Source organism: Astatotilapia calliptera, chromosome 11 (genome assembly GCF_964374335.1).
Source record: "Astatotilapia calliptera chromosome 11, fAstCal68.1, whole genome shotgun sequence".
Lineage (NCBI taxonomy): Eukaryota > Metazoa > Chordata > Actinopteri > Cichliformes > Cichlidae > Astatotilapia > Astatotilapia calliptera.
In genome coordinates this window covers 27549410-27575163 of record NC_137432.1, presented here as the reverse complement: position 1 = coordinate 27575163, position 25754 = coordinate 27549410, and the positions used below count along the sequence as shown (strand labels likewise).

Sequence of the window (25754 nt, the reverse complement as noted above, 5' to 3'; positions counted from 1 at the left end):
CTGCGAGGCTTGTCTGTGTGAATGCAGCACTGCCTTATTTACTTTGCAGAAGTCACAGCAATGACCCCTGGGGAACATAATTAAGGTGGAATCAACATTTCATTCTGTACGTGATGAGCATATCAAAACAATTATGCTCTCCAGAAAAGGGATTGGAAGCTTGAAGCAGGAAAAAAAAATGCTGATAAGCACGGCCACGCCATTTTAAATCGTGAGGTTTAACAGACAGTTTTGAGTATTTAGACTGGCTTATCCGCAGGCTGCTGCTTACATGGGATAATTAGGTCCACTGTAGTAACTGGAAGAGGTAGCTGGTGGAGTGGGAGTTCATGGATTCAATCAGGCTGTGTATTTTACTGTACTGTTAAGCACTTGAGCTATTCGCCCAGTCTTGTCACTGGGGAACCTACAGAATGCTTTAACCATCTCTTTTAGATTTGTCAGGCACATTTTCATTGCCACTGATTTACATGTCAGGTCATAGTCCTCCACTGGCGTTAATGTATTCCATCATTTTCACTGTGTGAGAGAAGAAGAGAGGCTATGAAGAGCTTTCTTGCCTCCCGCAAAGTTTGAACTGGGTCACGGTAGAGACCTTGCAGGCCATTTCTCTTTGGATAAGTATTCCTTTCATGCCAGGCCAGTTACACCGCAGACACTTAAGCAAAGTTCATTTTTCATGTAAACTAGATGCCCTTTTCTTTCCATTTCAAGTGAAAGTGTGCATTTGACTATTAACCAACAAGGACATCACACTTAACTATTAATATTTACTTGGAAAGTTGTACGGTGTTCACATAGCACATTTGCAGGGGCCACTATGTCTTTTTTGTTTGTTTTGCATTCAATATTTAGATTTTTCATACAAATTAGAAAGGCTATTAAAAACCACTATTTAAAAATAAAAGTTTCCTATCTTGCAGCAGCTTGATCAAATGCCTTGCTCAAACAAAGCTATTCAAATATATTCAGATAATAAATGTACCAAACAGAAAGAGACGAAACATCTGGTATCCTTAAGAAGCTGGAAGGAGATGAAGATAGTGTGTTGGCACTTTTTTTTATCTTGTTGTTGTTGTTGTTTTATGAAATCAATTATTAATGTTTTGTAAAATTCATTAATTGCCTGATAAAGTTCTATAAAATAGCTGAATGTTGCAAAGAGACTATTCCCTTTATCATGTCTACTGTATTTACTGTTCCTGCAGGTCTTTTCACCAACACTGCACATCATAAATCACATAAAAAATAGGATCCAGCATAAACATATTATTTTGCATGTTTCACTGGCATTAAAACACAAACACACACACATATACACACCCAGTATAATTGCAAAACTAAATTATGGCAGCCATGGGGAAATATGAATTATTTTATGTGTGCTGTACTCATTTCACGCCTGATGGACTCTCACCTTTAACCAGGAGGTGCATGTCTTTCAGTGCCGTTTCGGGCACGGGTATTCTAATAGAAGAATAATGGAAGCATTTTTTCTTTTTAATTGGACATTGTTAGAATGACATATCAACCCCGCTGCAGGAATGGCCTTTCCATGTATACTGTAATTGAAACAGTCCCTATTTTCCCCTCATAGTCCTCTATACAGGAGACTGAAACGGGCAATGTTTGGTGAATCTGGACCCCTTGCACAGTTGTGTATTGTTGATGCTGCTTTGCTGAGCATCATTTCATCATATCAGGGGATTTTTTTTTTCATATTTTCCTATTAAAATCTTGATGTTTATGTAATTTACCATTTATCTTCTGGGTAATACATTTTTTGTGTGCATAAACGCATTATCACACAATTCCCTTTGTATTCTCATTATTGATATTAGCAGTGCTATCACTACTGGTGATTCATCCGCCTTCATAGTATTTGTTTTCAGCAATTTTACATTCCAAAGGCTTTGATTTCCATTAGCATTTTTGCAATTATCCAGAAATTCCATTAAAGTTCTTGGCAATGAAATGACAAGAAATGATCACCCTATTAAACCCCTGAGCTAAAAACATCATAATGCGCATGGTATTGTGTGGTAATCGTTTTTATTCAGGAAAAAACAGTGAATTACTACCTGTGTTTAACCACTCAAAATTCCATTTTAGGTATTCATCGCATGAGGCTGACAAGCAGACTGAAGCCGAGTAAATAAAAACTGGCAGCCGCTGGATGAATGACTGCATGTTTGGGTCATGATAAGGAAGAATTACATTTTTACACATCACTGAGGAGAGGAAAACAAAGACTGGTGTGAGGTTAAAAGCTCTATAAACTGCTGGAGAATAACCAAGTAAAAAAAAAACAATGAAGTATGGTTCTCTCTTAGCAGTTTAAGCCTTTTCCTCAGTGGAAGATGTAAGTGATTTAGAGCTCATCAAAAGCACACAGTATGGCCCCCAAAGCACACATAGTAAAAAAGCATGATAGTTGTCCACAGAGCGGGTAAGGTACTGTCTTAGGCTTCAGGGGGCACTCCTAATGGAGCCATTACGAAGTCAGTTGTCATATCCGAAGGACTTCATTAATCATTACAAGTGGGATAATGCGTCCTCATTTAACAGGACAACTTCCATATTCTCCAAATTCTGTATGAGCAATCCAACACTTAAAGCTCGATTATGGTTCCCATCCATCCAGGTCTGTCTTCATATGCTTAGCACTAAAATAGCTTTGCAGCCATAAAAACATATGCATCTGGGAATCAAATAACAAGAATACTACTTTATTTGTGCAGCACCGTGACAAGCCACGGTGGTTCACCAAAGAGGATGAAAAAGTAAGTTATGATGTTTTGTCTTTTTTTCAATCTAAATAAGATAATAATGTTCATGTTGTGTGTTGTCATTGGATCCTTTGTTTAATTTATTTTATTAAAACAACTGCTGTCATAAGCCAAGGCACACAGCCATGATAACATGGGAGCTGCACACACAAATGGCAATTAAGATATTTATTTAAAATAAAGAAGTATCAGGAAATAATTGTAGAATAACAATGGCAGGTGAAGTCAGTGGTCTCAGCGCTCAGGAGTGAAGAGTTGGGAAATTGAGTTTTGTGTAGTGTAAGGAAAACAAACCAAACATCAACCAAAATCCAGAATGGTGTCTTATGGTGGGCTTTTGTAGAGCACTGGCTCAATGGGCCCAGGTGTTATCGATGCTGACGTCTATGGCCAAGGCAACCCTTCTCTCCAGTACCTGCAGAAAACAGCTGCCACCCACACAGACAGAAAGGGAAGGTGTGGTGAAGAGGGCCATGACACTACTACTACTAATTACCGTGCCCATCTATGTGCATGAGATGCAAAATAAAATTTTAGCCTGTTTTTTTCCTTTTTACACCTAAAAAAGCGAGCATAATTAACTGATTCCATCCATTTGTTTTATTGCCGGCTCCTGGAGCTTATCCCAGCTGTCACATGGTGAAAGGATGGGTAGACACCTGGACAGGTTGCCAGGGGCTGACACAGAAAATCATACACTCTTAGATCCACACCGAAGCCTATTTAAATTTGCCAGTTAACACAGTAGCCATCTCCATGGAGGGTGGAAGGATGCTGGAGAGCACAGAGAGAACCTGTGGAGGCACAGTGAGAACATGCAAACTTCACAAGGCCCCAGACAGCCAGCAGATTCAAACCCAGAATCTTCTGGCTGTGAGGCAACAGTTCTAAACGCTGCACCAGTGAGACATTCAGTTAACTTATTAGTGAAACTTTAATAATAATAAAAAGAATGAATGACAAGCTATTTTAATAGTTAGTTTAAATTGTGGAGATCTGACAGATTTATGCAGATTTGTGTTTGCCTTTTCTGAGTCTGAAGTTTTAGATTTAAATTTCAGTTAAAGGGTAAAATAATATTTTGGTGTAAAAAGGAGAAATCCATATTCAGTTCAATTAGAGAAGACAAAGCAGGGGCACCAGGCCTACTGTACGTTATCCCAGCCAATTGGCAGCTTGGCTCCTGAGAACCCACTCCCACTGGGTGCGAATCAGAAATCTAACAGCTAATGACAACAGTCACCCCATGGTACCAGTACTGACAGCAAACTAATGCCCACACGTACGGAGTAGAGCACAAGAGCTGTCAACACCCTGGTATGATCCTGTGGGTATATAATGACCAAAAAAAGAAAATAAAGAGGAGGAAAAGAATCACTCCCAGTTTAATCTGATGACTGTTATTTCTTTTTCTCACACCTCTTAAGGATACTTTAGCCATTTGCTATTAAGAGCAGATTTTCCTCTTCAGTGTTTCTCTTGCAATAATAAAATGTTGAATCACATTTAGAATAGGAGACTGTTGAATGGGTTGGAAAAGTAATATGTTCATTGCAAATGTAATTCCAGCTTTCATTTGAAACATTTAAAGCCAGGGCGGTCTTGCAATATGGTTTACAGCATAGACAGATGAAAAACAAACAACAAGAAACTAGAATTGGTGTACTAAAGTCATCACACACAATTTTAATTAATCTGTAAAAATCTAATAAGCCTATGAATTCTATGTATTTTAGCAATGAACAACTCGACTGACTCAAACATTTTCTCTCATTTCTGTTCTTAATAAAATACCTCGAAATCAAGTCAAACACTGACCAAATCTCCAGTAAATACTGAAATTGCTTAACATTTGGTGATTTCAAGGGTCAGAAACATTGATATTATTGTTATACTACCATTAGAGCCTGTTTGTGCTACTGTTTGTTTTTTTTCTCCTGATTAAACTGAATTTGTGTGTATAAGCAGAGCAGACCTGTATTACAAGTTATTCATTTTACAATGGCATTGCTAATTAAAAACTAATTATATATTATTTGGGTTTGTATTGATTCCACTTACATGTTTTAAGAGGACTTCCTCTGAATTTACATATAAATGACAGGCTCTTGGCGCAGTAGTGTGTATTTTTTGTGGCTCTGCTCTGCTGGACAGCAGTGTTTCTAAAACATGACCCATTTGACTAGTGTTAAGAAACCCAATCTTCTGCTTATTTGACTGTAATCTTTATTTTATTTTTTTTAATGAGTCGTTTGCCATCCCTGCAGCTGGAGTCCTTTAATTATTATTTATTAATTTGCTTCTGTCGTAAAGCTACAAAAGCCTCTATCAACAAATCCCGCAGGTTGTTATGAGTCAAGCACTGAATATAGTGATGGAATCACTGAAGAGCTGTGCACACTGAGACGAGCACTATCTCCAGCGTTCAGCCCCTCCACCAAGCCAAATCAAGTTTGTGTTATCAGTATACAGCTTATACCACAGTTCTGAGCAACGTCAGCAAGAACAGGAGCCCCGAGGTGAACAGACATCAAAGTAATCAAGCAGTGAATGCAAGAACTGAGAGTAGCTGTCACACCATGAAACTGTGTTACCTCTTTTATGCAGCACAAAGGAATAACTCCCTAATAAAATCCCAACAAACACTATTAGGCTATTTATTTTCCTTCTACTACCATCATACGCAAACACAATCATGCACTGTGACTGTTTTATGCTTAGCTCCTTCTGGCCATAACCTGCTTGATTGATAAACACTTGTTCAAGTTTGAAAAAAAGCAAAGCCGAGACTGAAGAAACAGCAGTACATTCGAGACAATCCTCTGAGTAAACAGGCATCAGCCTAATTCATCTTGAGCAGCACAGCAGCAGAGACGTGGCAGAATGCAGGACCGTTACCATTTTCAATTTTGATGCAGTCATTTTTTTTTTAGGATTGCTCCACAGTGAAGATTTTGTATGACTGAATCACCACAATATGAGCGAAGCGCTTCAGCTGAAACTCGAGGTTCTTTTCCCGAGATCCTGGCAGTGAGTGCATTAATCACCACAGTCTCCCTTCCTAACTGAAGACAGAGAGCAACAGCTGGGGGAGAGGAGTTCGGCTTTAAACAGTACAGACTGCAGGAGGTTCAGCCATCACTTCTTGTTGTGAATTCTGACATCAATAGTAATGAATACCTTGGAGCGTTGCCTGACTGCCTGAGCCTGAATTGCTATAACACATGAGGCCAGGAATTGGAAGTGGTTTTTGTTTGTGTGTCTTTCTGTGTGCTGGTGTCTGTGGGTCTGTGTGTAACCATATGTACTGTATCCACCTCTGTTTACCTGTGCAAGCACATGCGTTCCTGCCAGTGTGTGCCTTTTTTTAGTGTGGATATGAGTAATATGCAGAATAACCGGTAGGGCTAAATGACCCGGGCTGACAGGAACAATTAATCAGAACATTGTTGGAGCTCTTGGATGAGGCTCCATGCCGAGGTTACACCTGCAAGGGCTTGAGCTGCACTGGGATCCAGCACACCTACACACAGTGATCTTTAAATGATCTATGGCTGGCTGGACAACATTTATTTCAAGTACAGAGTATTTGCATGGTTGTTGGACAGTTAAAGGCTCACTCATGAATTATTATACATTTTCATGAGACACCAAAAGCACAAAAATCTCCTTGTTTTATTGCCCCAAATTCTAAATAAATTGGGGAAATGTGTACAAAGCAGGGGCGTAATTTCCAGGGGGGGGGGGTTATGACCCCCTCAATAATCAGACTCAACCAATATAACCCCTCCCCCCCCAATAACATTATGAATTATCTTGTTGATTTTCTTTACTCATTTCAGGTAAAGCAAAATGATTTCATGTTTAATCATCTGGGAATTTACCCAGATTTATTTATTAATTTACACAGAGATCTTAAAACTTTCCTTTTGATCATCAGAACATCACTACTGCATTTAATCATTAGTGATTATTAATCTCTTGCATAATATGTATATCATCATATTTTTCTGTGCTCTCTTCTCTTTGTGATGATGTTATGCACTGTAGATAATGAGGTTTTTCCTTTTTTTAAATTTTGAAATTATTCCACAATTTGTGAACAGCTTTTTTGCAGATTGCTGAAACTCTTCCTCTGTAAGATTCTCTTTTTATAGTCAGTCATGATAGTGACCTGCCGCCAATTAACCACATTAGGTGCAAAATGTTCCTCCAGCTGTTTTTTTAGTACCACTTACTTTTCCATCCTTTTGTTGTGCCTGTCCAAACTTTTTTGAGAAACAGTGCTACCTCCAAATTCAAAACGAGGCAATAATTTTCACGATTAAACGTGGGTTTATGAGATCTGCTAGTTGTTGTATTTGTTTATACTGCCATTTTACACAATATTTAGAAATTATGGTTATAATTTAGAGTATGTGTTCTGCCAACAGAGTAAACATAAGTCCAGTATTCTCCTTCTAGCTCTCTTTTGGTGAAAGATCTCAAGGCATGAATGTTTTAGAGATTGCAATGAATGCATGTTTGTCTGGAATTTTTTGTTTTCAGTGTTGCCCTCATGACGTTTAAAAGTTTTAAAGACTATCTGGAATCCAAGATCTTGGTCTTCGACTTTGGTATGCAACAAATTTTGACGAAGCAGTATCTCAGAGAAGTAAAACCAGTTAGGACTGGACAAACTGGTTTTCAGAGGAAATAAGTTGTGACAATAAAACCAAACTGTCAAGTCGCACGTAGTAAAACAAAAATACTGAAACTCTTAACAGAGCTAAGATGTACTGCTGAGTTCGGTGACCCATATTTCACAGATTAATTGCATCATTAAAACAAAAATTATGATTTAAACATCTCTCATTAAGCTATCTTTTAACATTCTCCAATTTTGTATTAAATACAACACAGGAAGGTTAATATTTTTTTTAATTAAAGAGGCCCTAAATACACTTTAATAACTGCTGGCCTAAAGGTTGACAAATGACCCTAATTAAGAGAAAACAAAACAAATTAGAGTGCATGATATTTAGATAGATACATGTGCTTCCAGTGCACATCTACATGAACAGGTGTGCCTGCGCAGCATGCTCAGGTAGCTGATACATTACGGTTTTCTGCTCACATCTTTCTCTGGGAATTCAGTTGTCACTTATCAAAGTAAATCTAATTAAACACAGGCTTAAAACGTGCACCCTCTCCATTCTGCTGATCTTTTGTCCAATTTTCTATCAATAGTGTTGCTACTGATCCAGTGGTAATGCGTTGCCTCCTCTGCACTCACACACAATGCCAGGAGGTCTTTGCTTGATGTTCTATGTAGGACAAGTCGTAGTGTGTCTGAGGTAATAAATGAACAAGATGAATGTGGGGGATATGTTCATTTGAAAGCTCTTGTCACTGAGGGTTTGTCGTCCGGCTGCACAAAGGGTAGAACCTTCCTGCCTGATTTACTTTAGATTCAAACCATGGCTAAATTGGAAATCGTGAATCACTCTGACACCATTGGCATAAGATGGATTAGTTCAGTTAAAGGCTGCCTTTTCTTTACTTTGGATCTTTTTAAAGAAATCATACAAAAATTAATTTTTCTGACAGACGGCTGACCCGGGCAGCCAGTGAAAGGAATAGCAAAGAGAGGCCGGCACTGAGGCACTACAAAGCTGGTTTTATCAGCACGGCACTATCCCAACCACATCCAAAAGCTCTCAGCAGCACAATGAGCCTGGCTGAATATTTGATCAACTGTCTCAGGTTTAACAAGCCTTGCCAAACTACACCTGCCTGGAGGAAAAAGATATGCCTTTGAGCAGGGCAATGCCTCCCCCAAGATGTTAAGGAAATAAGCGTTTGATGTTCACAACAACCGAGCACTAAGCTCATCCATTCTTGAGCACTTGGATTCTCAGCAAGGTTCAAGATTTGCATTTACTGAACAATAGTTTTCTGAATGCCAACAATGTCTTCCATTGTAGCCTAGCCATAAATTACAAAACAATGCACTCAACGAGGAACTACTGTACCCGTAATGTTGCTTTTACAGCTTGGAGTCAGTAAAACACTGTATAACTTTGCTTCTTGCCAAGTGTCATACAACAGATGTTTCTTGCTTATGCCTCTGGAATCTCTCCCACAAATAAAATCAGAGATAATCCTCTTGTAAGAAAGTGTAAATTTATGTGCTTTTGCTATATCTCTGAATAAGCATGTGTGTGTACTCAGTCACATCGTGGGGACTGTTGGTGACAAAAAGCAGATGCCCAGTGTTAAAGTAGATGTACCTGTAAATAAGGTTATGGTGTGTCTGTGTGAAAAAGAATTAAAGTCAGCGTAATTATCTCTGTGTGTGTGTGTGTGTGTGTGTGTGTGTGTGTGTGTGTGTGTGTGTGTGTGTGTGTGTGTGTGTGTATGTTTCTGTACGTGTGTATCCCCAAACTTATAGTTGCTGGTTGCAGCTCATTGCCCTGCAGTAATATCAGGCCTTACAGACACCTGGGACCAGTGGTGTGGTCCCTCAGAAGAGGCTGCCGTCTGGCAACTGGCCCTGATTACTTTCTCCACTCTCTGGAACTCAACTCTGTGTATGCCATTAACAAGCTCCACGTGGTATGATCCCAACTCGACCATGCCATTAAACCTCTACACAAAAGCTAGTTTACAAACAGGCACACACACACACACACAAACTGCACAACTTAACCATCAGTCCACTGAAACCTCTACCACCTGCAGACCAACGTTTTCCATAACCTCTCCTTTGAGAGCAGAGCCTGCACAGCGGAAACTGTGAAGCAACGGTGACATCTAGTGGCCAAATTACTGTGTAAAACAAAAAGTTGTAGATTTGTTTTTGCTGCACTGCCCAAAGACCGAGTAGAATTATTTGACTGTTAGTTGCTTTCCCTTCCTTTCATAAACACGTTATATTTTTATTTCATTGCTTGTGTTATTCATATTTATCATTTGCGTGTACACAACTAGATGCTAAAAGTTTCATAGCTCAGTTAGGGACAAGCTTTTTCAGGATACTTTTTATTATCTTCTTGTGTTCAATTCTGCATGTTTACACTATTCAAATTATATAATTTATACAATCTAGTATTTTATTAATTTGCTTTTTAATAGTGCATTTAATAACCTGTAAATAACTAATGTAAAGTGTAACATTCTACTGTTCAAGTCTACACGTTTACATATGTCAAAAACACAGAAGTATTCATAGACATATGTGTGCATATATGAATAAGCATATGTATGTAGATATGTGTGCGTGCATATAAAGAGTTCTGTGAATAAGTATTTGCCCCCTTCCTGATTTTGTTTCAGTTTCATTGACCACACTGCTAGACCTGCTGAATCAAGAAATCGCTTAAACAGAATCTGTCTGACACAGTGAATTAAACTAAAAGATGTCTGCATGCAACAAGTCATGACATCATATAAAGAAACTCAGAAAGAACAGAGGAATAAAGTCAGTGACATTTATCAGTCTGGAAAGGGTTACAAAGCCATACAAAGGCTTTGGACCCCATAAAACCATGATGAGAGTCGTTATCCACAAATGGAGAAAACTTGGGACAGTAGTGAAGCTCCACGTGCGTATGCTGGTCACTTCCCAGGAGTTACCAGTATACCAAAATTACTCCAAGAGTAATTTAAGACTCATCCAGGAGCTCACAGAGCCAGAACAACATCTAATAAACTTCAGGCCACACTGAGAAGGAGACTGAGCAAAAAATAGTTTCACATTTGCCAAAAAAAAACCCTCCAAAACATCTTGATGATCCCCGTGACTTTTGGGAAAATATTTTGTAGATTGATGAGACAAAGGTTGAACTTTTGTCTCATCATGGCCTTCCAATTGGGGTCTGGGATGCGGGGCGTCCCTGCTACTGCGAGGCCGGGGGCAGTCTGCTTGTCTTCAGCCCAGGGAAAAGGGTGGCATCTCCTGGGTCTGGTTTCTCCTCAGGTCCAGGTGGTGCCTGGACCTGGGAGTTAGAGTATGTCCGCGGGCACATCACTGCAGCCCCCTCTGGCTTCTGCTCCGTGGCTGCTGGGTGACCCGTCGTCTGGGGCTCTCCTCAGCTCCTCCCAGGAGGGTGGCCCAGTTGCCCCTCCGATGGTCCTTCTTGGGCTCTCACACTCTGGGGCCTCTGGATGTCTGGGGCCTGGATCTCCTCCATGCCTGTGCCCTGGGGAACGGGGCTATGGCTCCCCACATCCTCTAGCAGATTGTTACATGGAGAAACCTTTTGAATACAAGCGTGCTCATGCTCACAGGTGTACACACGGGTGTTCACAGACACAAACTACACCTTTCTTGGCTGCAAAGGACATTGTGCGCTATCGATCTTGCGTGCTGCGCAATAACATTCAATATTTAGTATCTACTGTTATTTACTGTTAGCTAGATTATTGCGATTGTGTTGTGTTTATTAAGTTGCTCTCTTTTTTGCTTCTTTTCTCTTCTGTTTTTTCTTCTCTCAACGGGTGATCCAGGTGATTTTTTAAGTGCCTTTTCTTACTGTCCCTCTTCCCCTCTGTTTTTCTTTCTTACTTTCTTTCTTTCTTTCTTTCTTTCTTTCTTTCTTTCTTTCTTTCTTTCTTTCTTTCTTTCTTTCTTTCTTTCTATCTCCCTTTCCTATCCCCCAGTCATGTCTGTCCGATCTGTAACAATTGAAAATAAAATAAAATAAATACATAACAATAATAAAGGTCCATCAAATGGACCAATATGGCAAGGCCATGATGATCCACTTGGTAAAGTAAATCCGTTGGGCATCTTTCGTGGCCTTCAGACAATAATTCTGATGGCTAAAGAACCAAATGGGATAGGCAACAAAAAAAAAGTTGCATTTTTTGGAAGGCTTGAGTCCTGTTACGTCTGGTAACTAACACAGCATTTCATGAACAGAGCATCATGGCAATAGTCAAATATAGTAGTAGTGGTAGGCTGCTTTTCTGCTTCAGGACCTGAATGACTTGCTGTAATTGATGGAACCATGAACTCTGCCTACTAGAAACTGCTGAAGGAAAATGTCCTGGGTTTGGGTTTTGAAGGATAATGAGCCAAAACACACAGAGTCCACCTCTAAATAGCTCAAAAAACAAAATGTAGGTTTTGGAGTGATCTAGTCAAATTTAGGGGTTATATCTGACTGAGATGCTCTGGCATGACCTTAAACTGAACATTCATTCTGGAAAATCCTCTAGTGTGAAGAAAACAAATCAGTGATTTGAGCACATTACGTTTAGGGTCGATTGCTTTTTTTTCCACATGTTCAACTGTAATTTCGTCATGCTTGCATAATGACAATATAGAGTATTTAATCTTGACTCCCAATACTATTCCGGGACCACGAGGGGGCGCCGTGTCCTATTTATTTAATTTGTCCTATCAACAATCATCCCATTGCCTACAACCATTAAAAAACGTATATATGGATCATGACAATATATTTCTGTTTTGTAATTTAAAAAAAAAAACTATGGCGAGACATTGCTTCTGTACAATATTAAACTATTAAAAATACACACGCATATATTGAATAAAGTGAATAACCATATAAACGTAAAATACTCAGAAAAAAAGGAAATTAACTAAAATGTGGAGACAAAATATTTCATAGATCAGTTTTACCTGTAATCACAGTTTCATAACATATAATCGTACTGACTTTGGTTTGGTGTCATTTTCCGATTTTGGCTCTAGACTGACTGGAAAAACAAATAAGCTCTATTTTTAGACGATATACAGTAAGAGTGCTGTGAGGTCGGGCTTATTGCGCATTGCCTAAAGGGGACACAGCAACTAGAAACGTGAGCTATTTGATAGTCTTTGTGATATTTCAGACTTTCTTTCTTCTTGCTGCTGACAAATGGAAAAAAGAAAAAAAAACTTGAATACTACAGTGAGTGAGTGACAGCCAGCGGAAACAGGCACACCTTATCGTATCTCTCTTATATTCAAATGTTTTCATGGCTGTGCATGCATGCGCCTGGAGGAAGAGGAGAAGAAATCATTTCCAAGAGGGCGGTGCTACTGTATGAAGTAGGAACAGCGTCAAAGTTAAGAGTGCTTCCAAACATTAACTCGAACTTTAAGTGGCCTCTGCTGTTAAATAGAACAGAAGGAAACCGAGCAGGTAAGACGACGGCTCGCCTCTGCCGTGAGATTTGTTGACTGTAATGTGATCTGTCGATCGGGCTTAGCGGGGGAAATGTCCCGTTAGTAGCACGGCTAACTGAGCTCTTACCTGTGCCAGGTAAAGTCGGCGTATACAGTACAGGTAGAGGTACACTTTTCTGCCTTGTTTGTTTATTTGTGTGTAACATGGGCTATCGAAGAGTAGCCTACGTTACACAGAGCAGGGCAGGACTACTTTCTGATCTGCTGACTTGCGTAAAAAGAAAATGAGTAAGCGATCTAACTTTACAGTAGGATATGTTGCAACAGGCCTCTTACAGCCTGTAAGAACTAACTTGACACGTCTATCAAGAAGATATTAAAAATAAAAGTAATATTACTTGCTTAAAGTGCTTAATCTGGAAGCTGTCACCGTAATTTGCTATATGCAGCTGGAGACTGTCCATTGGGCGTCAGATATGTCTTGTTTCTTTGTTTCTTTTTTTACACTATAGTTCAAAAGACTACGAGAAGAGAGGAAGGAAGCGCATTTTCAATTAAAGCAGCAGGGTGTGCCAAAATATTGGCGTTATCCTTAAGAAATGACAGGTTGAAGAAGATTAATTCAGTTGAACTTGTCTAAATGTTTAATCCATTAATCACCATACTCCACTACTTTAGTAGCCTGTATAAATCTTTAACGATTACTTAATCTCACAAGGCGAAGTTGGTGGAATTGGTTTTGAGGTGTCAGTTCAGGGCTAAAAATCTTGTTGGGACACCAGAGTTTTTACAAACTTCAAATATGTAAGGCTGAATTTTGTTGAAGCATACATAAAACAAATTACAGAATATTGAGGTATGTAATGGCCACTGAAATGTGTATTATCATGTTTTATTTTACTCTTTGTAAAATTTCAGACTATATGAGCTACAACTCCTTTAGTAACTAATGGAATATCATATTTTTTTTAACCCAGGCCAAGTTGATGTAATTCACCTTCTATGCTCCTGAAAAAAAGAGGCTCAGATGCTTCAGGATGGACGAGGCTCTTCCCAGCCTGAGCTCAGTTTCAGACTCTCTGGAAGCAGACAGTGAGGAGTTCCAGCTCAGAGTGGACTTCTTCAGGAAGTTGGGTTACACCCCATCAGAGGTCATGGCTGCTTTGAGGAAACAGGGCTTAAGCACAGACACTAATGCGGTGCTAGGAGAGCTCGTTAGGAACAGAACCAGCAGTGTACCTTGCATTTCCAGCTCTGACAGTGACGAGAGGAGCACACGCCAAAACGACTCCCTGCAGCCTCCCAGTTGGGGTCTTGGGTCCTGCAAAAACACAACGCAGCTGTGGGACCAAAACAAACCGGACGAAGAATTGAGGCCTGTTGTTATTGACGGCAGCAATGTTGCCATGAGGTAATCCTGATGATACTTCCTGCTCTGTAGATTATCAGATTAAATCATAATCCATGAATGTCACAGCTGCTATGAACACTTTCTGAATAAGGACAGTTATTTTTCAAAGTCTTATTTAACTCTCTATTTTCCTACTATGTCGTGTGACTTGACTTTTTAAAGGAGGTGTTGACTGCACTGCCCGTGCATGTTTTAGCATGGACCGCTGAGACATTATGCAAATTCTAGATCCTCTACTCAGAATCCCCACCTTTTACCAGAAATTATGTGCAATATGTGACTTTAGGACTGGGTAATAGCCAGAGGGAAGATTCCTTTTAAGCAGCATTTGAAGACGTGGTGTTTACTCAGATCAGTGTAATTTGTTAAGCCTCCTTTTGACTATGAATTAGATTAGATTATTTTCGGTCAGATTAACTGAACCCATGTTATCTCTTATGCTTCTTTTTTTTTTTTCACAGTCATGGCAACAAGGAAGTATTCTCATGCCAAGGGATTCAGCTGGCGGTGAACTTCTTCCTTGACAGAGGTCATACTAGCATTACTGTGTTCGTTCCCAGCTGGCGCAAAGAGCTGCCCAGAGCTGATGCTCCCCTGACAGGTGAGGATGGCAGAAATAAAGCAAAGCAGACAGATGTTTCTCATCAAGTAGACGGGACAAATTTCAGCCTAACATCCCTGTGAGGCGAAGTTAAATGAGGTTAATACTGGTGACACAAAAAGCAGTTTTCACACGGGGTGTGAATGACAAATAAGGTTTGATTCAAACAGAAATGAATCTGATATTATTTTCATGCTGGATGTTAGCACGACCATAAAGATGGAATTAGACCCTTAAGACTCACTAATTGCTGGAGGGGAAAAAACAAATGTGATGTGTGCATTGCTGACAAAATATTTTGATGTGCTTGTGTTCTCTTTGAGTCCAGGCCAATAAAGAACAGGTTTTGTATGTGTAAAAAGGCATCCATTGTAAGCTGTCAATGAAAGAAATTCTTAGAATTGAAAATTCGTTGACTGCTTTTAGCAGTCAGTCTGGTTCTACCATCTGCTAATTTTCTCATTATTGGTTAGTTTAATGTTAGATTAGACTAAAAGTTTATATTTTAGTCTCCTGGCAGCAGGCAAGACCAGTGAATCCAGGAGACTGAGAACCACACCTTCTGAACTGTCAGATAAGACAAAAGATACAAAAAATTCCCCTCCGGGCTCAGTGTGTGGCACATGCAATGGTTACAACATAAGCTGATCACTTCTGTTAAAGTGCCGACTATGTTAGCCTCTTAAAGTTTCAGTTTCTGTACAATGAGATAATATCTGCAGGGCATATCCTGCCGTAACCACACTGTAATCAGAATGTTTACCCATAGATTTAGAACAAAAAGTAGCTAAAATGGATATAAATCACTAAAGATGTTCTTAAATGGTAGCCTGATTGTTTTACTCAGAAGGTAACAAATTCTTACTGATAAGGAACTGAAACAAATGAAATAAGCCCACACAACTATTGTAACAGAGAGGTTGCCATTTATTCTAGTTTTTGCATACAAGTCGTGCTAAGATGATATTTTTTTTTCTTCCCCCACTCACGCTTTTTTCTTTGTTAATACAGAAACAAATACTGTATTATACAGTGAGTTTTAGAGGTGATTTTTTTTTAAGCAAGAAATGAAAAACTTAGAAATTCTATCACATAATTCTGTATTCATGAATAATTCCCACATGAGCCAGGAGATATTACAGAAAAACTAATACATCTATGCAAAAAAAGTTAAGGTTGTGAAACAGGGTATTATTTAGTTGGCCAGCATAAAATATTTCCATACCAGGCCATGGCAAGAAAAAGTGGAAATACACTTAAATGAGTCACTCTGACTGTTTTTGGGTGGTTACAATATTGTAATCACAGACAGTCGTGTATAATAGAGTTCTAAATTTATCCCAACTGATTCACTTATGTCCGTGTATTTATAAAGCCCAGATGAATATAATGTCAGTGTATCTTTGTGTAAATATTACCACCTGCAGCACAACAACTAAATAAAAAGGATGGCACATCCTGGAGCATAAGCCCCTTGTTGCTCTCAAGAATTAATAGCTGTGCAGCCTGGGTGGAGCAATCCAAAGGTTCTTTTTTTCAATCTTTGAACAAGGAAGTAAAAATCACCATGTAGTTACTCGTGGGAAAGTCCCATCGGGAAGTAGAGATGGGGATTTTTTTTGTTTTTGTTTTTTTTTTGTGTGTTGTTTTTTTTTCCACACCTACCGTACTTGATGTTGTAGTTAACTACTGGTATCTATTTACAGTAAGTTGTTAAGTTTTGACAGAAGTTAGAAAAGTGCTTTTCTATCACATAAGGTTTTCTATCTTTTGTTCATCACACAGAGTTCAAGGTTCATTTCACTTACCCTTAACTTGTTTTGAAGCACTATCAATGTGTGTGTGTGTGTGTGTGTGTGTGTGTGTGTGTGTGTGTGTGTGTGTGTGTGTGTGTGTGTGTGTGTGTGTGTGTGTGTGTGTGTCTTTGTCGTGCATTTATTCACTCAGCTTGCACATAGCATGATCTAGAGTAATCTTAAGCTACCCCTCATTTCCTTATGTTCTAATTCCAAAACATTTGTGGTCTTGAGCAATCATTCTCCAAGGTTTATGAAGGTTTTTCAAAGTTTTACTCTAGAAATTTTCTGCTAAAGCACGCAAAGTATATCTGAAAGTCGTGTCTTTAAGAAATAGGAAAAAATCCAGATCTGACACAGGCCCAGAGAGATGCATCTACTGTTCACTGAAGCCTCGTCAGAAATGGTTTCAATGAAATGGTGGCTGTCAAAAACCATTCTTAAGGAAATGAAATGGGGAGAAAAGGCTGAGGTATGCCAAAATACACAATACCTGGACTGAAAATCAGTGGCAACAGGTCTTATGGAGTGATGAATCTTGTTAGAATTTTTGGTTCTGTTCAGAAGAGATCAGGAGAAAGGTACAACAGTACATGTCTGCAGCCATCTGTAAAACATGGTGCAGGCTCTGTCATGGCTTTGGCCTGCATTTCATCCAGTGCTTTGTGGAAGTATGAACATAGAAAAGTGCTGTCAGAATCTTGATCAACCATGCAATAGCATCCCAGAGGTGTCTGATTGGCAGCAGCTTCATGTTTCAGCACGACAGTGATTCATAACACATTACCAAGTTTGCAAAGAAATACCTGGATAGAAAAGAAAAAAATAGAATGACCTCCCTAGGCCTAGAAATTCAATTCAATTTTAGTTTTATTTATATAGTGCCAAATTACAACAACAATTGTCTCAAGGCACTGAAATCAGCATTATGGAAGGAGTGTGGGATGCTCTTCACAGAGAAGGGAACAAAAGGCTGCCAACATCCAATAAAGAGCTTACTGGATGTTGGCAGCTTTTAAAAAGCCTGGAGAACTATTCCTGAAGACTACATAAAGAAATGACAAGAAAGCTTGCCTGAGAGAGTTGAAGCTCTTTCAAAGAATAAAGGCAAATATTAACTTTCAACCTTGTTAAAATTGTACAAACTTTGTTTTCACCTTGTGGTTTGGCATGCATCTTTCAATAAATCCACATCTTTTTAATGTGTCACAGTACAGTTGAATACACGAAATCATTTAATACAGCGTAAATTGTCAACTCTGGATCTGTAACTGATTACTGGTTGCACTTTCAGATCAACACATTCTGCTGGAGCTTGAAAAAAGGAAAATCGTTGTCTTTACTCCATCACGCCGTGTTGGGGGCAAGCGAGTGGTTTGCTATGATGACCGCTTTATTATCAAATTGGCGTATGAGTCCGATGGAATAATCGTATCCAATGACACCTACCGAGACCTCCAAGCAGAAAGACCTGAGTGGAAGAAATGCATTGAAGAGAGGCTGCTCATGTACTCCTTTGTGAATGACAAGTAAGCCTGTTCTTCTGTATGTGCCTGTGAAATACCACATTTTCCTTCGTGGTGAATTTTCCAGAAAAAGAATTTGCAGCTTACAGCAGAGTTGTGGGGAGACCGGGGATAGTTGTAACGTGGGTCAGTTGTAACACTTCCAATTTCTCCAATCAGGGCTAAGTTTCAAATGATGTGACTCATCCTGTGCACGCCCAATTCAGTTCTGCTATCACATGTGAAAAATCAGCACATTTTGTCAAACACTGACAATTTAACATGAAAAAAAGTAATTTGTATGCCAAAAAGTAAGTTTTTCTACTTTATTTCAATTTCTAATAGCATTATCTGCTTTGCAGTTAAACTCATCAAACTTAAATTATGTTATTTGTATGTCTATGGGGATATATTCTGTGTAGGTCTTTAGTGCTAATGTTTTAGCCGTTGGCTGTAATGTTAGCTAGTTCATGGCTATAGGAGTCTGGGTCAGTTGTAACAGCAACAGTCTGGGTTAGTTGTAACAGCAACAGTCTGGGTTAGTTGTAACAATAATGCAGATGTTAAAACTTACCACACTATTACTTTAACTTATATTAAACAAGTTGGGGCAACGACATCAGCAGAGAGAGATTCACTGGTCACATTTGTATATGTGGTTAATGCCATTGGCAACACAATTCCTCCACTGTTTGTGTTCCCACACATACATTATGCAGACCTCTGTGTCAGAGATGGACCAGTAGGAAGTACTGGTAGTGGAAATAAGTCAGGATGGGTGCAAGAAACAGATTTCCTCATCTTTCTGAAGCACTTTGCAAACCACACCAAGGTAAGCCATGATAAAAAGTAATTCAATTGCGATGCTGGTGAACTACATTTTTTCAGCTTCATTGTTATGTTCAAAATTGGTGCAAGAGTTGTAGGTTATAATGCCCACTGAGCCAATGAGGCCAAACTCAAGGAAGACCAACCAAAATTAATGAAATATTCAGTTGCAGAAAATTCCAGAATTTGTCTTTTTGGGGGGTTGGAATATGTTCAAAAGTTAGATTTCTGCATTCTGTCACACACACACACAGCTACATAAATGGCTCTAACTGCATTCATGTGTTGAATAAACAAAGATTACATGTTAATATTTTGTTAGTACCCTTATTTCATTGTGTTACATTTCACCCAGGGATATGTTACAACTAACCCAGACTATGGGGTTAATTGTAACATTTCACTCTTTGTGCTTGAGACCATACCATGCAATGGGTAATTGTGCTGCAGAGAAAATAGCTGCACTATTTAATAGCAGAGACATGTAAATACTTTGCATTACATTTTGAATCCACTACCTTAAAAGAGCTTCAATTTACAGACAGAAATGTCAAAAATGTTACAACTATCCCCGGTCTCCCCTACAAGTGGATGAAGAACTCTACAATTTTTGTATTTTTCTACAGGTTCATGCCCCCAGATGACCCTTTGGGTCGCCACGGCCCCAGCCTTGACAATTTCCTTCGGAAAAAGCCTCGTCCTACGGAGCAAATGAGACAACTCTGTCCATACGGTAGGTACGATTAGCATATCGATCAGGAAGTGTTACCCTCTTCTGCAGCAGAGAATGTGCTGTCCACATTAGATCTCATCAACAAAAAATCTTTTTGCTTAGGGCTGCTCAATTAATCGAATTTTAATCACGATTACGATCTGGGCTTTCAACGACCATTAAAAACGACTGAGCCGATTATTAGCCCCTCCCTCGTGCTTTACTCTCGCGCTGCTCCGTGTGGCAAATCGAGCGCACCTCTCTGTATTTCGAACACGCATCACAACAATTAAGAGGACCCGAAGGAAGCTCGGAAAGCTAAGCAGAAGTTATTTGGAGAGGAGAGTGACTGCCGTTGGTTGAAAAGAGAGGTAAAAAAAAAAAAAAAAAAACTTCAGTGGTGTGGAAACATTATGGGTTCGTGGAGTCAGACGTGGATCAAGTAGACATAGTGTGTAAACTTTGCTATGATGTCATAGCTGCACCACAGAGCAACACTACAAAGTTCACTAAACATAGATTTAGTGAACATTTTTCATTTATTTTTTATATTGCAAACATTTGCACTGTTATCAGTATTTGCACACTATTTTATATTATTTTTTAAAGTCATTATTCAATACATTGTTATTGTTAACCCTTTAAATCCCTGTAGAACTGGAGCCGCATAAGCTAGCGCAATAATTTGTTTTGCATATGAAACCGGAGGAGTTGTACTTACATCTTATGCCATCAGCTTGTCCTCGGTCCCGGTTTCCTTCCACATAAAGCTTTGCAAAAATTGCATAAAAAGCGCTTGCAGGAACAAAAACATAATATTCCAGAAACACTCTTTGCCGATCCGATCAGCTGTTCGTAACACTTCCCACAGTGAAACAGACGTCAGCGCGAACTGTCGCATGTTCGCCATTTCCTGTCCGAAACCGGAAGTGACGTCATTTTCGTGGAAAATGTAGTTTTTTACTTGTAGGCCTTAAAAGCCTATACTGGTCATGTTTGACTTTTCTGAATAGTTTCTGGGATGCTTAGAACTCGAATTGCACTGCTGGAAATAGTTTGTTTTGATGCACATGCTGTTTTCTTTGCAAATTTGCATCATAGGATTGTTTTTTGTTTTTCCTGCAGTATATAAAAATTGCTGTATCTCCAAAATAAAACTATGAAGAAACTCAAAATAAATTTCCTGTTGTTGTAAACTATTTTTTTGCAACTTTTTTGTATTTAAAGTTTTGAGGGATAAGCCTCTTAAATTTCCCCAAGTAGAAATATATATGTAAAAAAAACAAAAACGATTTTCAATTTTTTTGTAGTTTATTGCACTTTTTTGCAATTAATGTAATTACTATGGACTTAATGTATACATATTATTAAAATATGGGCTATAACAGTTGTATTGATGTATAGCAACTTGAAATGCTCCCAAAAATGGCACTACAGCATATAAAAAAATAATATAAGCTCTGGCGGACTTGGTTCTATGGTAGGTCTTAAAGGGTTAAATAAATATCGTCAAATAATCGAGATCTCAATTTCAGTGAAAATAATCGTGATTATCATTTTTGCCATAATCGAGCAGCCCTATTTTTGCTTATGTGTCTTATTTTTCTCCATCACAGAAAAAAAGTGCACGTATGGCATAAAGTGTAAGTTCTACCATCCTGAGCGGGTAAACCAACCCTATCTGTCTTTAGCTGATGAACTGAGAGAGAAAGCCCAGATTTCTACTGTAAAAGAAGAGAGAAATGCCAGTTTGTCACCCAGACAGCTTCAGTCTGATCCCGCACTTGCTCAAAATGCCTATTTTCATCCTCGAGACTCCAACAAAGAGCTCAAAAGAGATCAGCAGACTTCCTCACCACCTTATCACGTTAGTGAAAACAAGCTGCTGTACTGGGAGGATCCTAGACACAATCCAAATCACATGCCGTGTTCTGTAACAGGAACCCAGTGTCAGAAAGAGTGGCCTGGGTTGCACTTGATGCCAAATCATTACTATGCCAACATGTCTCAAGAGTACCTGGATTCAGGCCTTGGCTCATTTGAGAGTCAGTACTCTGATATTTCGCATTCCCTCCACAACTCAAAGATGCTCAGGCTGCAGTATCAGAGTGCTCCTCCTGGAGCCACAAATTCTCCTGTACATTTAGAGAAAAATAACATCAATCAACCTTGCAAGTGCTGTTCTCATGCAATGCCCTCGACAGTTCACCAGCAATTTCATGGAAACATGGACTCTCAGGCACAACCCCAATACAGCGCCTATCACCCAAATGCCCTCACACCCACTGCTTCCCACCAGCGCAGCCTCCCCAGCCATTTCCAGTACAGTGGAGGCACCCATGTTCAGCAACATTACTGGTCAGATCCCTTTCAGGGGTTACCACAAGCCAGCAGACCAAATAGCCTCCCTTCTTCAACTCGTTCTTCACACTACCACAATTCTTGCTGCTCTAGCAACAGTCATCAGTACTATTCAAGGGGACAACAACCATCTTCTGCTGCATTTGACTCACAAAGGTTAGAACTCCGCAACAAGCTCAAAACTATCTTCAACCCACATCTGGTGGATACTGTCATGGAAATGTTTCCAAATCTGATGAATGCTGAGAAACTAGCTGCAGAGATACTGAAGCTGAAAGCCCAAAGAGATCTTTTCTGATTATTCTTCTTTCAGACCTGTCATTACTACTTGCCTTGACCTCAATATAGCATCCTTATCATCTTTTCAGAAGGTCGCATAGTGACTATAGCTGAGTCATTTAAAAACTAATTCTGTGCAATGTGCTATTATACTGTAAAAATGAAACGTTTTATTTATGAATGATTTAGTTAATCTGTTATAGGTTATATATATATTTTTTATGACACTGGAGTCATATGTCTTTGTCATCCATGTTTTGGATAAAAAGTGCCTCTAGATGGAAAACGGTTACATTTATGCATATTTGTTTATGCATATTGCTTCAAAGTTAATTAGTTTTAAGTTCTCATGAAATAACCTGTTGCTGTACTATGTGCTACTTTTAATCTTAGTTTTTCAGAAACAGCCTGCAGACAAGTATTATCCTTTCAAGGGACAGTTGCAGTATACTAAAAAACACTGGCAGTCAGTCCAGAAAAGTACCCAGGCTTCCAAATATTATTGAAAGCAAAGTAGCTGAGATACCACAATAAAAGAAAAATGAAACGCTAATTATGTAGGTGAGCTATAAAAACCTTTATGAACTATGGATACAGCCACCATGACATAACCAACTGGTTTGGGAAGTCCCCTTTTTGAGAGCATTTTTGCTGTTGCTATCTTGTTTTTGTTTTTGTTTTTTAAACAAACATGACAAGTAAGGACGGAGAAAATGAGGACACCAAACGCTCATGCAATGGTAACTTGTCACACAAGTTACACAGAAGGTATTTTCAGCTGCTTTCTTATCACCACAGTAGATAGATCTGCATGTTTGACCTTCCTGATGTAACCAGTACTAGGAGTGCATTTACCCTGTGAGATTGGCTTTATGTCTCCTCTCCATCTCAGGCCAGAGAGCTTTTACATGTAAGGGTAACATGTTACCCTCAGAGCTACATCCTGCTCATCTACTTCACTGTAAAGACAACACCACAAAAAGACAGCTAAATAGAACTCCTGCATGCTGTCTCTGTCATTGCTCGTATGTTTAATAAATGTTTGCATCTATCCAACCTTCAGCATTTCGGAAATTACATCTTAAATGTGCAGGCTTAAGGTAGTCTTTGATCTAAAGAGGCATTGAGTCATCCACTTTACACCTCTGTCTGAGGTTTCCAAAATAAAGTTAATTGTTGAATTCGTTATCTGAATTTTTTCTATTGTGACTTTTGAGTTTTTGCATTAGAAAAGGCAACTGATGATGTCCTGCTGCATTTTTAAATTGTTTTTATTGGTCGGGAATTTTGTTTCTCCTTTATTAACCAGCTCAAACTTTAAACTTTCAAGAGTATTTCATCTGATATATCAATAATTTTGAAGTGTTCTTACCTGTCAGCATTTTGTTTCTGTCCTGATAAGATCTGGCATGAGAAAACCTGTAGTAGGTTACGTCACAGAGGGCATGTGTAAAGTCAGTAGTTTGATTTACGGCATACGCCTCTCCAAAGAGCGACTCTGTTGCTTTTAGTTCCCCACTTCTGAAATACCTTTGGTGTCCTTGCTCTGTGAGCTTCATAAGTAAATATAAAAGTCATGTAGTCCACAAAGATAAGCTAACATTGCATGTTTTTGCCATACAGTGTAAATGCTGATCTTGCTAGGAAATTGAAACTGAACTTAAAAAAAGGCTTTGACCCAAGCAAAAGGAACTTGCTGATGTGTCATCATCATTTGTTCTGTAAACCTGAATCAGCTTCATGAATCATTCTCTGAATAACTGTCCCGATTAGTGTGTGTAGGAGAGACTACAGTATAACGTATAAAAATGACAGTTATGGAATTTAGTTCTCATAAATGATTTGTATTCTCTATTCTTATATTGGATCATTAACTTCAAATGTTTAGTGTTAGAACTCATTGTAAGAATATTTAGGAAATGCATTGTCACTACCTATTAAAGTCTATTGTAATAATAATATGTGTGAAGTCTATTACAACACAAATGGACGGGGATTAGCACTGTTGCGTGGAGAGCCAGCCAGTGGTTTAAATCCAGTTTCATGTTTCCCCATACCTGTGTGGGCTCTCTCTGGCTTCCTCCCACAGTCCAAAGACATGCATGTTGGTTTAATTGGTGATTCTAAATTGGCTATTGGTGTGAATGTAAGTGTGATTGGCTGTCTTTGCTGTCCACAGCTACCACTTTACACCCAATGAAAGACAGGATACGCTACAGCTCAACGGCGTTCACGAAATGGATTTGCAAAAGAAAATAAACAGCTGGTATGGGGTTAGTGGATTAATCCCAAACTAGTTCTTCGGGTTTATTTAATTCACTTGTAAATATCCCTCTGATGTTAATCAGAGACCAAACAACAGTGATCCTGATTGCCTCACAGATAGAATTGCTGCCAAACTGTCCTACTCAGTTTCACAAGAAACAGCGCAGCTCGTGTTGCAAGCCTGGACGAGAAACTGTTTTTTTCCCCCCAGTGACTGAGGGAAAGGTAAGTGTGTGTGTGTGTGTGTGTGTGTGTGTGTGTGTGTGTGTGTGTGTGTGTGTGTGTGTGTGTGTGTGTGAGAGAGAGAGAGAGAGAGAGAGAGAGAGCATGCTAAATACCTTTTTTGCCACTTGAACGATGCAGACATGATTTAAAACTAACTTATATTTAAAAACAAATGTTAAATGCAATCACACTTGTGTATAATAATAGGAAAGAAAGTAGATAACTAAGATCTTGCACTTCATGCATCACCAGTCCCTGCAGATGTAATTTGTCTCACTGGGAAAAGGCCTCATATCCGTACTGATGGTGGTACAAGGTGAGAGTTGTTTTTATATTAAGAGTCAACTTTTCCATTTGTCTCTATATTGTCCAGGTTGCAGGGACAGATCGTTTAGCTTAACTTCAAAGTCTATATGGAGCTTATTGGTTTCTCCAATGTAGCGCTCACCTTAACTAGTTTTACACGCTAATAAGGTAATTGTGAACTAATTAATTAAACAAAATGCTGCTGTTTTAAAGCAGCATGAACACTAGATTTATGTTAAAATAAAGGGAATCATCATTATGCTAATGCACATTGAAAATTATAACTGTTAACATGCTAATCGCTGTGGTTATTGGTATTATAATCATTGTGTGCAGGGTCAGTAGCTCACATGTAGCCTCACAGAGCTGCTAGCCTTCCAAAACCTCCATATGTAACCGTTTTGTGCAAATACACCAACCTTTCTCACACCCTAACTCTATGACTATATCCCTGAGAAATGTCCTTGTTATTTTTAAAGTTCACAGAGTTGCAGATATTACCCAACATGTCAATTCTTTGTTATCTAATGTTGTTTTGAGACTCGATGGACCACTT

At 39.0% G+C, this 25754-nt stretch overlaps 1 protein-coding gene and 1 long non-coding RNA gene across 2 annotated transcripts; one reads left to right on the top strand and one right to left on the bottom strand.

Moving 5' to 3' along the window:
• Window positions 1-7691: 7691 nt before the first annotated feature.
• LOC145431827 (uncharacterized) lies at window positions 7692-14290 on the bottom strand. Its single transcript, XR_013912128.1, has 2 exons — window positions 14149-14290; window positions 7692-14067 (listed from the first exon to the last, which is right to left on the bottom strand). It is a non-coding gene; the product is annotated as an uncharacterized LOC145431827 (long non-coding RNA).
• zc3h12aa (zinc finger CCCH-type containing 12Aa) lies at window positions 13947-24361 on the top strand. Its single transcript, XM_026185319.2, has 5 exons — window positions 13947-14320; window positions 14782-14921; window positions 18012-18246; window positions 19677-19783; window positions 21379-24361. The coding sequence occupies exons 1-5, from the start codon at window positions 13947-13949 to the stop codon at window positions 22419-22421; spliced, it is 1899 nt and encodes a 632-aa protein (XP_026041104.1). The 3' UTR covers window positions 22422-24361.
• Window positions 24362-25754: the final 1393 nt, after the last annotated feature.